The sequence below is a fragment of the Polypterus senegalus genome, chromosome 1 (assembly GCF_016835505.1).
Source record: "Polypterus senegalus isolate Bchr_013 chromosome 1, ASM1683550v1, whole genome shotgun sequence".
Classification (NCBI taxonomy): domain Eukaryota; kingdom Metazoa; phylum Chordata; class Cladistia; order Polypteriformes; family Polypteridae; genus Polypterus; species Polypterus senegalus.
The window spans coordinates 107,257,810-107,274,583 of NC_053154.1; the positions used below are offsets into that span (position 1 = coordinate 107,257,810).

The 16,774-nt window shown below is 37.7% G+C and overlaps 1 protein-coding gene across 1 annotated transcript in view; it reads left to right on the forward strand.

Annotated features, from left to right (window-relative positions):
• Positions 1-16,774, forward strand: part of LOC120530931 (coatomer subunit beta'-like) — a 74,643-nt gene that overhangs the window by 55,119 nt on the left and 2,750 nt on the right. The window contains 1 exon segment of the mRNA XM_039755760.1: positions 15,845-16,059. Within this exon segment, the coding sequence (XP_039611694.1) occupies positions 15,845-16,059 (215 nt within the window).

The window sequence follows — 16,774 nt, forward strand, 5'->3', positions numbered from 1 at the left end:
AGTCACATGTTAGTCACATTGCTACAAAGGAAAAACAATATCCTCAGGCTATATTTATACATTTCATTGATTAGGTCACTTTTCTTTAAAAGGAATACATTACAAATTCAGAAAACATTTAACACGATTTGTTACACCTACTTACAAACAGGACATGGCAGATGTTGATACCTTGATGACCACAATTTAATTGATAATCCTGTTTGTTTAGGATGTACGTGACTTTTTAAAATAAATGTATATTATTCATTTATTTTTTTTGGGAGCTGTGTGAACCTTGAAAAAGAAGGTAAAAGAACAATGGCATATATATATATATATATATATATATATATATATATATATATATATATATATATATATACTGTATATTATGATCCAGCTTGGTACAAAACAGGAAACAGTATTGTAAGGGAAAAGTTATGCCATAAATATAGCACTTCTCTTAAGGGGTTATGTAAAGGATAAGAAATACATTTTATCATAGTGAATAATAAAATAATAGCATCAGCTTTTAAGCATAAGCTCAGAAGGATATGAGACTCGGACACATGCCAGGTGCACACATAGAGCAGGATTCAAATTTAACTCTTATTTTGGTAAATATTTTGGTGAAACCTGATGTGACGCTCTGGCATCACCAACAAGACACTCCATAAGCATTAACATGAGCAGCAATAACTAACTGTCAGCAGGTTTTCAGTGAGAAAACAAAAATATTTAACAAGGTTTTGAACTTAACAGCAGGTTATTTCTGTATTTTTTTGAACGTCCCAACATTAGTTTATGCCAAGGGCATCACGATTAGTATCCATTATTTACCGGCTGGTATTTTAAAGCTGGCTCTGAGGCTAAGCACAGCCATAGATGTCTGGGAATCCGGAAATACAGACACAGGGGAGTCCAATTGTCCACTTTGTTTAGCAGTGGATGTACACCACAAGGTTATTATAGTTTTGCCTTTTTATTTTAGCTTTTATTTCTATATTTTTCTGACCTTACTTGGAAATTCAGTTTAGATTTCATTTTCTTTCATTTTGTATTTTGTTTTAATTTAGTTTTCAGATACTGTAGATAGATATTTCTATTTTATTTTTATATCTATTAGTTTCAGCTTTAGTAATTATGGCATTGTTTGGATGCAAGGCAGGAAAAATCCCTGGTATGCAATATGAATGCTATGGCTGATGTTAAGAACAAAAAGAATATGATATTTCTATTATCAATTTGAGAGAGAAACATTGAAAAAAGGGAACAAATATTTTAAAATATAATTCTTCTACTGGAATATTTTCACAGTATCAGGTATTTTGATCTGTGAATATTAACTAAAAGTGATAAATTAATAAATTTAGAATAAATACAAAAACACATTAGTATGTTTAGTTTTTCATCACTTGGCAGGCTCTCTTCACCTACCTACCTGCAGTTCAGTAAAGACGTTGCCAACTCAAGAATTTTACAAAGTTTTTATTATTTCGTTGTTAAACTACATTTTTAAAGTAAAAATGATTTGTCAGTAACAATATGCTGATCTTGTGTGATGACCTAGTCAGTCCCTCGATCAGTGTTGTTTTGTTATCAAAACTCGGGAGTGGTCTCCCCTATAGACTTTCTTGTATGCAAAGATATGGGGTTGGATATTTGAGGAGTACATGGCAAGACAATGATTTCTTTATTATCTACGAGGAGTGTTTAAAAAGTTTCTGCACTTTTATATTTTTGTTGGAAACCATGACGGCAGGAGTAGTAATTAGGCATTAAAAAGTTGGTACGATGCTGGGAAAATTGCATCGCAAACAAAGGTAACTATGTAGAAAAATGATGTCATTTGTTTTTGAAATTCTTAATAAATAGAGTTAAAGTGTGGAAACTTTTTGAATGTCCCTCGTACATTAAAGAACCAACAACAACAAATCAAATTAATAATATATTGAACAATTATTATAAAAGTAAAGTTGAATAAATCAAACTCTGTAGGTGCATTAATTAAAAAAAATTGAGTATTCAGATAAAGTGCCGCTTCTGGTGAAGGGATTTGATACAAAAGTTAATACAGATGTACATCAATCTCATTGCGTTTTTGAGTTATCATGTTTACACACACACAGGCATAATTCTAGTAAACGTTATTTTTGGACTCAGGGAGGTGTAAAACGTCAAGATTTATTAAAAGATTGAGGTCATATATTTTAGGATTACTATACTTTCTATATACTTCGTATAAGAGAACGTTAAAACGATTTCTTCTGTGTGAAGTGGCAGGTAATGTACTGTCACCAAAAGCAGGCACCTGAGAAATAAACTGAAATGTTACTCACTCGTGATTTTCCTGTCCATGCGGTAAAGGTTTTGTTGACCAGCACATTCCGATTTCAGTCGTTTGAATTGCATCTTGATATACAACAAGCACAAAGAAAGGTGGTACATAAATCACTTTCTGTCTCACACGCTTTACGCGCCCGTATTCAGCTTGCTTTGTCACCGCAAATGCTGTGTGCACACTGGCCCTCCTTCACCAGCTGCCGTTCACTGGATGAATATATGCGGGCGGCTCATGGTGCATGACTTTCTGTTTTAGAGTTAAAAGTTACAAAGGCAAGTATATTCATTCAAAAACTAAAAATATTTTCAGTAAATTATTATTTTATTTTAGTTAGTCTTTCCAGCAACTTTAATAGTTTAATTTAGTTTTAGTTGTACAGTTCGGTTTTATTAATTATTTTATTATTATTATTATTTGCTAGCAAAATACCCACGCTTCACAGCGGAGAAGTAGTGTGTTAAAGAAGTTATGAAAAAGAAAAGGAAACATTTTAAAAATGACGTAACAGGATTGTAATTGTTTTGTTACTGTTATGAGTGTTGCTGTCACATATATATATATATATATATATATATATATATATATATATATATATATACACACACACATAAACATATATATATACATATCTACATATATACAGTACATATACACATATATATATACACACATATCAACATATATATATACACACATATACATATACACACACACATATACATATATACATATACACATATACAGTGGTACCTCGGTATACGTCTGCTTTGGAATAAGTCCAACTTGGTATACGTCCTGTTTGGACACAAAAATTTTGCTTGGTATACGACCTTTGTTTGGAATGCGACTCGCGTGCTAACCTTTTTTACCTCTCTCGAGGCAAAGCCACGACTGCCCACGAGCATTAGTGCGCCAGTTGCTAGCATTCAGTGAACAACCCGTGCTATAACTCTCTGTGAACTTTCACGTGTGTGATATAGCGGGTCCACAGCTCCTGTCAAAGTCCAGCTTTAAAATAAATAATCACCACGCTCGCAGCTTGGTGAGGGGGCGTAATGGTTATGTGGCTGAAGGTTGTCAGGGCGATTAGTGATGTGGGCGTTTCTCACCAAAGTGCACTTGTGAGGGACCGTCCGCATTCATGATTGTTCCTGTGGCTGCTTATCTTGATAAACAGAAGCACAGCTTGGCAGTAAAGAAAAAAATGACGGAGGTAAAAGAGAAGAGAGACGGCTTATCTTGGCTTGAAGAGGAGTAGAAAGAACGGACGCGAGAGAGAGAGCGCGATCGGATAAAGTGGCTGAAGCAGGCAGAGCGAAGGTCAGCTGCAAGTAGGGCGACTCCCCAGTTGGGAAGCAGGCACCAGGCTTCTTGTTTTTTTTGTTTTTTTTTTAAAGAATGCTTCCTGCTTTTAACTTCGTTGTTTTTAAGAAGACTTTTTCTATTGTTTTTAACCTCCACGTTTCACTTCTGATTTTATGGATTATTTATTGGAACTTTGGAGACTGCACTTTAATTTGAACACCTTGTTTTGTTAATTGTTTTAATAAAAGCACTTTGCACTTTTTCACCATCCCCTTGCTTTGTTGTTACCGATGAGGTTTAGCAGCAAGGCACATTACTGACGGTGTAGGATTCAAGGGCTCCCCGGCAGCAGATGGGAGCATACAGCAAACCTGCATCGTCACAACGTGATTTTGTGTTTTTTTCATGTAAATTTGAATTGATTGTTGAAAAGTATGAAGGTGGCATGCGTTATCCGGGACATGGCTGTTGCATACCGTTTGCCGAGAACGACGGTATCTCCGATTGTGAAAAACAAAGATGTTATTAAAAAGTAAAGTGAGGTAAAATTTTCATTTATTTCATCTAATTGCTTTTGTATTTATGTATTTTAGTATTAAGCAGTGTTTAAATTATTTTATACATCCACATCAATGTATATTATGCCAATGGCAATAGGATTTTTTTTTTTTTCATGGGAACGGATTAATCATTTTCCCATTATTTCTTATGGGAAAAATTTGTTTGGTATAATTCAAAGGGTCTGGAACGGATTAAGGACGTATACCGAGGTTCCACTGTATATCTATACTAATAAAAGGCAAAGCTGACTGACTGACTCACTCACTCACTGACTCATCACTAATTCTCCAAGTTCCTGTGTAGGTAGAAGGCTGAAATTTGGCAGGCTCATTCCTTACAGCTTCCTTACAAAAGTTGGGCAGTTTTCATTTCGAAATTCTACGCGTAATGGTCATAACTGGAAGCTATTTTTCTCCATTTACTGTAATGGAGTTGAGCTCAAAAGCCGTGGGGGGAGGAGTTTCATGTGACATCATCACGCTTCCCACGTAATCGCGTGAACTGACTGTCAACGCAGTGCGTAGAAAACCAGGAAGAGCTCCAAAAAGCGCTGACGAAAACATGCATTATATAATTAAGAAGGCAGCGAAACAATAAGAGTGCTGCTACTTAGGAAACAAAGCAAGGTGTAAACCTAAAGTTTAAATTAAGTTCATAGACAGGCTGCCGCTGGCGTTTGTCATGCCCACGGGTAATGCGGGATACAAGTTTAATGAGAGGACGCAGGATATAAACAAGAGTTTTGATCACTTTGTAACTAAGTTAAAATTGCAGGTGAAGGGCTGTGCTTATGCAAATTCCAAGAGACTGTGTTTGTGGGGGATTGACAGTTAAGGGGTGGGGAGTCACGTCATCATCTCCCCTCCCATTCACCTTATTTCGCTCTGAGCTGAGCTCCGCAGCTAATGCACACTGTGTTACGAAAGCGACTTTGTGACGCTGCCACCAAATACTCACAGAAAAATCCACAAGTTAATACACACGCTGTCTCTACAGTTTCTCCACACTGAATCCTCCAGGCACTACTTACAAAAGGTTACATTGACAATCGTGTTACGTTATTTTTAAAATGTTTCCTTTTCTTAGCACAAGCACAGCTGAGAAGCTTCGATGCATGTGCTCCATAACACGTTAAAAAATAATGCATTTAATCACACTTTGCATTACAAGCAAAGGGGAACTTTTGTCAATGCATGATTTCCTGGTACACCGATTACATTGATCAGCGGTTCCTGATTCATTTTACCCTCGCACCCCCTTGGTTTGAGAAGAAGTATGAAAAATATGAGGTTAACACAGGAAAAAAAGATCACCAATTGAAGCTTTATGAATAATCGATTCGCCATCAATAATTGTTTTGGTAAAGCCATACTCAGTGTAATCCTCCTTCCATTTTATAATTTTTCCGCCACTAGCCATGATTAAATGAACGGTAAAAAAGTAAGAGCAAAGCGAGGGTGACTTATTCAGGCAGGCAGGCGACGGCTCAATAGCTCGAATTTGGATATAAGTAGGTTCTATTTAGTCGCCAGAAATATCTTTGTTAGGAATGGAAGTTGAATTTAGTCTTTAAATTTCTATGGTAAAGAAAAAGTTATGCAATGATGACTAAATTTAACTATATAAAGTCAAAAGTTTTATATATAAAGTCATTCCGAATATATAAAGTCAAACCTTGATTATATAAAGTCACTGTCGGAATAAATAAAGTCAGAACTTGAATATATAAAGTCAGCGTCGGTATATATAAAGTCAAAACTTGTTTCTGAATATATAAAGTCATTCCCAAATATATAAAGTCAAAACCTGAGTATATAAAGACGGCGTTGGAATATTTCTGAATATATAAAGTAAGTGCTGGAATATATAAAGTCAAAACTTAAATATATAAAGTCAGCGTGAATATATAAAGTCAGCGCTTTATATATTCTGACGCTGACTTTATATATTCAAGTTTTGACTTTATATATTCACAAAATCAATGTATTTGCCTGTTTAGCACCCCATAGTATATGTGTGTGTGTATATATGTACACATGTGTATATATATGTGTGTATATATATATATATATATATATATATATATATATACTTATATATACTTGTGTATATATATATGCCAGCAACACTCATGACAATGACAAAACAATTACATTGTCAATCATGTTACGCTATTATTAAAATGTTTCCTTTCTTTTACCTCTCTGCTGCCAAGTGCGGTATTTTGCTATATATATATATATATATATATATATATATATATAATGTGTATATATATATATATATAATGTATATATATTTTGGTAGATAGGGGGCACTCTCACTCCCTTGAACCCCTGTCCATGACTCCAGACACCAGGTAAAAGTCCTCTTTTCGACTTTATTTTTATGCTACAGTGTACAAAGCACACACTCCACCACAATGCTCATAAACAATCACAATAATAACTACAAATACAATCCTCCAGCTCCCAGACGCATTGCCACCCTTCCACCCAGCTCAGCTCTCCGTCTGGGAGCTCCCACAGTCCTTTTATATTCCCTGACCACACCAACAACACCCTATTTTAATTGTATATATATATATATATAATATATATATATATATATAGTACAGCTATGCATACCAATATATAATTTGGTGTTTGTATGTATGTATGTGTGTGTATATATGATGTAGATAGGTATGATATATATATGTGTATATGTAGATATGTATATATAGATATGTAGATATGAAGATATGATGTATTACACACACACTATTTACAGATCATACAACTAGCATGCTTTAATAACAGCTAACTTCAGTCTACGTGCAAGTCTGCAGTGGATATTATGAGCTATCGAATTTGTTCAAGTTCTTTTAAATTTTAAATAGAAGGAATTTTTATTTAGTCGACAGAAATATCTTTGGTAGGAATGGTAAAAACAGACAGGAATATTATTCCTGAATAAATCAACTCAAAACTTAAACAACTTATAATATTTTGCTCTCCATAAAATATATATCCTGTCTAAATTATACAAGTTAGAAATAAAGTAAACGTTAAAAGAACAAACATTCAAATTTCTTTACTCTTATGTAATTTAATATAAAATAAACTTAGATTTTAAATATCCCAAAAGATTTTGCTCTCCATAAAATATATCCTGTCAAAATTATACAAATTCAAATATGAACATGCTGCATAACAAAACCTGGAAATATAAATAAAATGTGTTCCTTTCAGCAATAACAAATAAAATCATTCAGTTGTCTTTGCTCATATGTCATTTTAGAGCTGGACGCCTGGCATCTTTTTTTGGCAACAGGTTCGCTTTGTTTGGTGTGAGGTTCTGTGTTGTGGAGATTCTCAGGATGGATTGCAGGTGCTCATCAGTGAGGCGACTCCTGTGTGCTGTTTTGTTAGTCTTTATCACTGAGAAGAGCTTCTCACACAGATATGTGCTACCAAACATGCACAAGGTTCGAGCCGCATGTAGACGGACTTTTTGTTCTTCAAAGTCACCAAAGCGCTGTGAAACTCAGTGCGAGTGCGCCAGTTTATCAGCAAAGTGTGTATTTGGGAACACCGTAGTGACGACTTGGTTTAACATTATTTGGCAACAGGGTTGCACTGGTGCATTTGTGTCTCCCATAAAAGCAGCTTCACTTGAAATCACTTTGTGATTGTGCACGGGTAAAAACGTCCGCTGAAGTGTCAGATTCTTATTTAATTCTTCTGCTTTCTGTATCTTCTGCATTGCATTCAGGTTACCCTGTATTTTGTCTCATAGTGCCGTCTTAGATTAAATTCTGTAATTACAGCCACATTAACTCCACAAATGAGACACACGGGTTCAGTAAACATATACTCAGCCTCCCATCGGTTTTTAAAGGCTCTATTTTCAGAATCAACTTTTCTCTTCAGCATCGTGTGAGCTAGCTTCGCAATAATTTGCAGCATCATAAGCTAGACTTGATTAACGTGGTAAGTGTTCGGCAAGGCAGCTGAAGCGTTGCATTGCATTATGGGATCTGTAGTTTATTGTGTTACCAGCGCTTCATATACCCGGGCCATTAATAACAATAATACAGTATATAAAATGATCTCGGGCGGATATAATTACACCGGGCGGATGTGGCTCATGCCCTTGAGTTTAACACATATGGAGTAAATAGAACTTAAAAGATATATTTTTTCAAATGTGATCGCTAATTCAGATAGAGTTGACGCTGAACTACAGCCTGCATGCCTCAATAAGTCATCCTCCCCTCGCTCTTACTTTTTTACCGTTCATCTAATGAATACACTGAGTATGGCTTTACCAAAACAATCATTGATGGCGAATAAAGTATCCATTATTCGAGTATGTAGTTCGGGATATATATATACATATATATATACCGCGTATTCAGCGAGAAGTAGTGTGTTAAAAAGCTAGAAAAGAAAAGGGAACATTTTAAAATAACGTAACATGACTGTCAATATACAGTATTTGTTTTGTGAGTGTTACTGTGTTGCTGTCATCAATGATTTGATTATCATTATTTCTTTCAATCAGGTTCGTATTTGTAGGATGTGTTGTGTTCAAGTTACATTCCGTGTTTGTGAATCGTTGTAAAGATGACAGGTTTCTTTCATCGATTCGTTTCTTACTGCATCAATAAACAGCTCGTCTTCTTCTTTATCTGAGACCTGACACACTGCATGCACGGGTTTTTTTTACACTGTCTTCCTTTAGCAGGACATTAACTTTTTCCACCGTGTGCTTTGTTTCCGCAGTAGCTGGATTTATGAATATGCTTGTATCAGACGCTTCATATTTTTTGCTGCCTTTTCAATTGTGTAATTCGGTTTTTGTTCAGCGCTCTTTGGAACTGTTGCTTTTTATCTGTGCACTGCGTCCCGTTCACGTGAGCCGCTCGGTGTACATGCATCGAAGGTTCCAGCTATGCTGGTGCCATCTCGCGATGTCCATGGCTGAAGTAGCAGAACTCATGAATATGGTTGTATATGTCACTCGCTCGCTTCTTATTGTTTCGCTGCCTTCTCAATTATATAATGCATGTTTTCTTCAGTGCTTTTTTGAGGTCTTCCTGGTTTTCTATGTACTGCGTGATTACGTGGGAGGCGTGATGATGTCACACGAAACTCCGCCCCCGGCGTTGAAGCTCATCTCCATTACAGTAAATGGAGAAAACAGCTTCCAGTTATGACCATTACGCGTAGAATTTCGATATAAAACCTCCCCAACTTTGTAAGGAAGCTGTAAGGAATGAACCTGCAAATTTCAGCCTTCTACCTACACGGGAAGTTTGAGAATTAGTGATGAGTGAGTGAGTGAGTGAGGGCTTTGCCTTTTATTAGTATAGATATATCACAGCACACTCATAACAGTGACAAAACAATTACATTGACAATCATGTTACGTTATTTTCAAAATGTTTCCTTTTCTTTCTTTCCTTCTTTAACACACTACTTCTCCGCTGCCAAGCGGAGTATATCTATACTAATAAAAGGCAAAGCCCTCTCTCACTCACTCACTCACTCACTCACTCAGTCACTCACTGACTCACTCACTGCTCACACCTCATCACTAATTCTCCAACTTCCCGTGTAGGTAGAAGGCTGAAATTTGGCAGGCTTATTCCTTACAGCTTACTTACAAAAGTTGGGCAGGTTTCATTTCGAAATTCTACATAAGGTCATAACTGGAACTATTTTTCTCCATATAATGTAATGGAGTTGAGTTGGAGATGGCGTGGGGAGTTTAGTGTGACATCATCGCCTCCTACGTAATGCGTAGAGAACAAGGAAGAACTCCAAACAGCGATGAGCACAAAGCGCCATTTCACAATTGAGAAGGCAGAAAAACATTATGAAGCAAATGATGCATACAAGCATATTCATAAGTACAGCTACTGCGGAAACAAAGCGCGTGAACCGTAAGTTTATATTAAATTAAGTTCATAGAAGGTAGAGGCACGCTTAGCTTTAAGGTGCGCCATAAAGGACCCATCAGGGCTGTAATCAAACACGAAATACACTGGTGACTGGACTGTGCTTGTGCAGGGACATCCACTGTAGCGCAGGAGCCTGGCATGTCCTTGTAAGGGTGGCGCCGGACCTGCTGGGCGAGGGAGCTAGGCATGGCGTTTAATGCAGGCCCCTCACAGGCCACCTTGCTCCACTACCTTCCGGGCTTGGGGACCCTCGGGCCGTAGCCAGTGCCCCATTTTACCCCAGAAGTTGAAGGCCTGGGCTTGGGCCGGCTTTTCTGAGTCAAATTGCCAGCTCCGCCATTCACTCGCCTGCTGGCCCGGCGTAATGCAGTAGCGTGCCAGGATCATCTGTTTTAGGAGGTTGTAACTCGCGGCCTCCTCCTCGGGGAGATCGTAGTAAGCCCGCTTTGTGGGTCCCTTCTGGTAGGGCGCCAGGATGGACGCCCACTCGGACCGTTGCCTACCTGCTCCGGTGGCCGTCCTTTCAAATATTCCCAGGTACGACTCTATGTCGTCAGCATCTGTCATTGGCACTAGAGACGGAGGCATTGGCCGAGGTGGATCGGGTCTTGCCCTCTGGGCTTCAGCCAGCCTGGCCTTTGTTGCCTCCAACTCCCGGGTGGTAGCGCTTGCGCTTGCTGCAGGGACAGGATCTGGGCATTCATCCCCTGCAGCACTGTGTTGAGGTCCTGTCCTTCTGTCATCTCTATCGAAGCAGTATCCTGCCGGCTACACCACTGTAAAAGATGCAACAACAAGCAGCATAAAGGTTTGGGGTTTTCCGGCCCCGTATATTGCAGACAATCCACAGTTAATCAAAAAAAAACACTTGTCAAAATATAAACACAACAGGTTCATATGCGCGACGCCGGAGATGGCGTCGGCGGCCATTTTATGTAGGAGGAGCCGGAAGTGGAGGAATGCTGGGAAGGAACCGTGAGGGAAGATGGGATTGATGACGTCAGGAACAATGGTGGAGGAAGGGCGGAAGTAACGTGCTGAGGGCAAATGAGGCTTATGGTGGCGGAGCCGTCTTTTTCTGTAAGAAAGCAAAGGAGAAAGGTTAGTCCCCCGCCACTCCCTGCGGGCGAACGTCTTCTGAAGCGTGTTAAGGTCCATCCGCGGTCTCTTATTCGACGCAGATTACTATATATATATATATATATATATATATATATATAAATAAATAAATACAGACACATATCTATACTAATAAAAGGCAAAGCCCTCACTCACTAACTCACTCATCACTAATTCTCCAACTTCCCGTGTAGGTGGAAGGCTGAAATTTGGCAGGCTCATTCCCTACAGCTTACTTACAAAAAGTTAGGCAGGTTTCATTTCGAAATTCTACGCGAACAGTCACAACTGGAACCTACTTTCGTATACTGTAACGGCCATAGCGGGCAGCTCGGTCGTCGTGTGAGCCAGAGTTGTGTCTTGCATCTCGCATCATCACGCCTCCCACGTAGTTGATTGCCTGCCCATATAAGGCCGTCCCTCAGCAGCAATCCAATAGAAATACTCTGCCACTAAATATTCAGACGAAGATGAGATGGTCAGGGTGGTGTTTGACACAAACTCAGCGAAACTGCAAGAGAAACTTTTAAGTGCCAGGTCTTAGCTAACATTAAATAAAGCCGTGGACATCGCAAGATCGCACGAGATAGCACAGACACAGCTCAGAACAAGCAAAGAACAAGCAAGACCTCTAAAGAGTGCGAAGAGTTTTGATCACGTTAACGTGTCTGCAAAGAGTGGCATCTCCTGCAATGCAAAAATACTATAAAAGTCGAGCAGCCGGCGTGCACGCGTGTAGCTGTGTCGGCCTTTGAGACGCTGACTGCGCTTCTGCCTTAAGTGAAAGTAAACACTTTTAATTTTTACCTACTTCCCCTCAGCTATAGCCCAGACAACTGCAAACACAGGATCCATTTTCTAGACCGTGGCAAACTAATATTAAGGCGCTTTGCACTTTCTTTTGCACGTGTATGATTATGAGGTCAGCGCTGAAGACACGACAGGATTGAGGACCGACAGTGCCATCCCGCCGGTTAATGGCAGGAATGTCTCACCAGCCTACACGAGACCCACCGCGACGGTCCCCAAAAGGCACTCATATCGTCAGCGAAGACGTCTCTCTACACTGTATAAAACAAAAATGCAAGTTTCCTTTCTTTACACCTTTTATCCCAAACCAAAGCCTTTTTTTCTTAAGACTTCAGAGGACACAATATATATATATATATATATATATATAGATACTATATATATATATATATATACTGTATGTACAGTATGTATATGTGTATATATATATATATATATATACACACACACATATAGACACATACATATATACACATATATACCTATCTACATTATATACACACACACATACATACATACACATATATACTCCGTCTATCTATATAGTAATAACAGTAATTTTATTATTATATAGCAGCTTCCCTGTCTGCCTATCATATAATGCCTTTCCTTCCTATCTATCTATATAACTATTCCCTTGGCTATTTTTTGATATACCTATTATTATACAGTAATTTTCCTGTTTATTTAGTGACTTCTCTGCCTGTTTGTCTGTCTCTCTATTACGTAGTGCTCTGTCTGTGTGTTATGGATCTTAAAAATAACAGTTATAAGGACACTTGTTCATGTTAATTGCGGTCTCAGTTGTTAAAAAATATTTTAAAAGGAGCATCCCACATGAAAATATAATGATCTCATTAACTGACAGTGCATACCAATTTATAAATTTTATGTCCGTTTGAGGTTAAAAAGAAAAAAATAATAACAGTTCCTCCCCAACGGGGAATCGAACTCAAGTCTCTTGAAGTACGGTAGACATGCTACAACAGCAAATCTTAGCACTATGCCACATGACCTGCTGTGTTGATCTTGATCCTTTTGTGAAAGTGTTTATTAGATCTTTGGAAATCAGCCCTCATATATTCTATAGTTTATGCCTACATTTTGTAACATTTATTACTAAAATATGAAAAAGTTTCAATTTTAACAATGCGTTTACACAGATTACTGTAGAAACGGAACACACATGAAATGCGTGTGTTACAAATAACAATCTATTATTTCCACTCTAAAACTCCACTTCACACCCAGATAATCAATCAAGGCATGAGCTGTGAGAAGTTCGTGCATGTTCTGCGACGGTGGGGGATGGAATAGCCAGCTGCTTGCTGCTCTTAGTCTGCACATTAACAGGACAAAAGACGCCGCCAGAGAGGTGAGGACAGATTTAAGTAGCGATTTAAGGTGGGACGGATCTGCGAGTTTTTTCGTAGGCTCTGGTAATTCTAGTGTTAAGTGAAGCGACATTGCTTACAGACTGAACCTTGCCCTGGTATATTTTAAATAATTTTAAACAATATCTGTGTGATCAGTGAAGCTTTTCAGTTCAGTTATGTCATACTTGCTGTTTATTAAACTAGGATATATTTTATGAACGGCTAAAAGGTGAATAAAAGAGGTTAAGTTGTTTCCTAATTTGTATATAAAAGAAAAAATGTGTAGCTGGAAGAGTAAATATGGAACTTAATTCTTCAAAAAATGCAAATACGTTATTAATACAGAGATATCTAAATGTCACCATCCTGAGTATTTTCTATAGATTTAATACTACATAGGTTAGAGAAATCTAAAAAGGAGTTATTATCATATACTTGAACAACACTTAATAATGACCTGTAAAGCCGCTGTCACACTACATGTCTTTTCCAGTGATTTTCAGTTATAGCCTTTATTTACATAATGTTACCAAGGTAGTTACCTAGCTTGAACATCCCCAGTAACTTCATTAGGTCAGTCTGCAACTTTCCTCGAAAAATCAGAAAGGTTTTATTTTGTTCTAAGTTGTTGGCCAGGCATGTGTTTGTGAGAGAGCTGCAAACCTGTTAGTGCTCACCTGGATGTACAGTACATAGAATGTAGCATGCAAGGAAAAAAAGGAAAACCAGTGTTTAAAACCTTGAAATAGAGAAGAGCAGCATTTCTCTCTGATATTATGTTTGTGTTATACAATGATAGAATAAATAAAGAAAAAGAAGTGGCTGAGATTGCAGAGAAACTCGCCATACCTAGAACACATTCATACATGCACTCTTGCTGCCAGTCAGCATACTGATTGGTTGTCAGAATGATGAATTTGCAAAACTTGGAAAATTTGGAACTATGCTGAAAAGTTGTTACAAGTCAAATAATTTGTATTCCCCTGCATTTCCTAATTATGCAGTCTGACATCCTGAAGGCAAAAACATCCACCAACATGCCCTTCTACTAGAAGCCGTGTAATGTGCCACAGACTTAACCTTTTAAACAGATAAGATGTTCTCTGTCTTAATCTGTCATAACTTGGTTCCCTATCTGTAATAAATGGCAGGCCACTGCATTGCAGTGTTTACTAGAGGAGAGTTCTTTCACTCTTAAGAACCAAAGGTACCTTCTGTCTCATTTTGGACAGCTAATCATCCATTACCTGAAGGAAACTCGCCACTCATTTTTGGAAAATGTTTTTAACAAGGGGATAATTTCTTATTGTTGACTCCATCACTCTTAGCTTTGTATCACTTCAGTGTGTGTTGTGTTTCACAATGTAGTGCAAACTACTTAAAATAATGTCTGGATATCTGTACTGGATACTGTACAGCCTCCACTGCCCTTTGAAGATCATAAACAGAGGAGAGGGGACAAAATCTTTCCTTGGTAGAGTCCAAAGTGAATGGAATAATGTTAATTCCAAGTATGAACTCTTTGCTCTGAAAATATAGGTATAAAATGGCACATAGCACCAGGGACCTCTGTACTCTTGTACGCTCTGCAAGATTCCACAGTATGCATGATCATCTGCATTTTTCTTTATCCACTAAGCATGTATAGACAGAATTAATACATTCTCAAGCCCTGTTAGACATATTTGTGCAAGGGAAAATGTGTTTGTATACAGTACCATAGCCAGGACCAGATTCTGCATTGCACTGCCTAAATCTGAGGTTCAGTAGCCAGTTGGTCTGTCCATTCCAAAAATCCAGTTTCGAAACAATATTGTAGTCACTCAAGTTAATTACCAACTTTCACTCAGTACTACTAATACTGTAAAAAAGCTAGGCTTAGATTTTATTATCAACTTATTATCAAAAAGTATTGGTTCTTGTGCTATACAAGTATGTGGTTAAGTACTTATGTATGTGTAGGTTACTTGTTATCCCCACATCTGTGTGGATTTCTTTCACTTCTCCAAAGACATGGTGGGTAGTGTGAACTAGTGAATTCAAATTGTATGCATGTGAATGCTGTTGTGCATATTAGTGAGTCCTGCAGTGTACTGGTGCTCTGCCCAAGCCTGTTTTTTCTACTTTGTGTTACTATGAAAAGGCAGGAATTGATATTACAATATACTATGTTGTTTTCAGTAGTAGATGAACCTCTCAAGTGTTGTTACAAGTAGTCACTTCTCCTTATAAAACTTGACATACTCAGACTATTTTAAGTTCATAAAATAATTTGGGCATATTTTGCTTGTAATGAAGTCTGGAAAATACTGAATCTTGTTTGTCAAATAAGTGTAGTCATTTTAAATCTGATGGCCTCATTATGTGTATTCTAACTTCTTTTTATTGATTTGTCAGTCTGAACAGAAATGGAAACGGGTAGCTGAGTTGGCTGTCAATAAATGCCAGTTTGGGCTTGCCCAAGAATGCCTTCATCATGCCCAGGATTATGGTGGAATTTTACTCCTGGCAACTGCTTCTGGCAATACTGTAATGGTCAACAGACTCGCAGAAGAAGCAGAAAAAGATGACAAGAACAATGTTGCATTCCTCTCCTACTTCTTGCAGGGAAAGTGAGTTTCTGAAATAAGTTTTCATCCAATTCATAATTTTATGTTGTCAAAAATGTCTGTTTCCATGAGTCTGTTCCATGAGGAACAGGAACAGATTATCACAAGGCTGACTAAATTAGCCCATTGCCTGATGAAGGGGCCTTCGCTGCCTTGAAAGCCTGCATTTGTAATCTATTTAGTTAGCCAATAAAAGGTGTCATTTCACCCCACTTTCTCCTGTAACGTATATATTGTTTTCCATGTTGAAGGTAGTGCAAAAAAAAAAAAAATCATGCAAACACAAGGAAAAAAGTACAACCTCTAACCGGTGAACAGGCTGCATTTAATCAATTGTCTCACGTTTAGTTTTATATGAAGGTAAAATCCTGATACCGCTATGCCAGTTGAACTTTAGAGGGGAAAATTTAACATGAATTTTGTGTATAGTGATACAAGTTTAATAAAGTAATGTAAGTTGAACTACTCCGATAACTATAAGAATCTTCAGCAAGTAGCTCTGAAAATGTCTGCTTTGTTTGGGTCTACATACCTCTGTGAGTCTGCCTTCTCTGATGTGAATGTCATGAAATCAAAGTTCAGAACAAGACTGACAGGTGAACATTTAAATTACTTCATAAGAGTGAACCTAAGTGGCTACACTCCACCATAACACCTCTCTTGTTGACTCCATGCAGTGCCAGTCATTTGACTAACTAAAAAACACATCACACGTGTG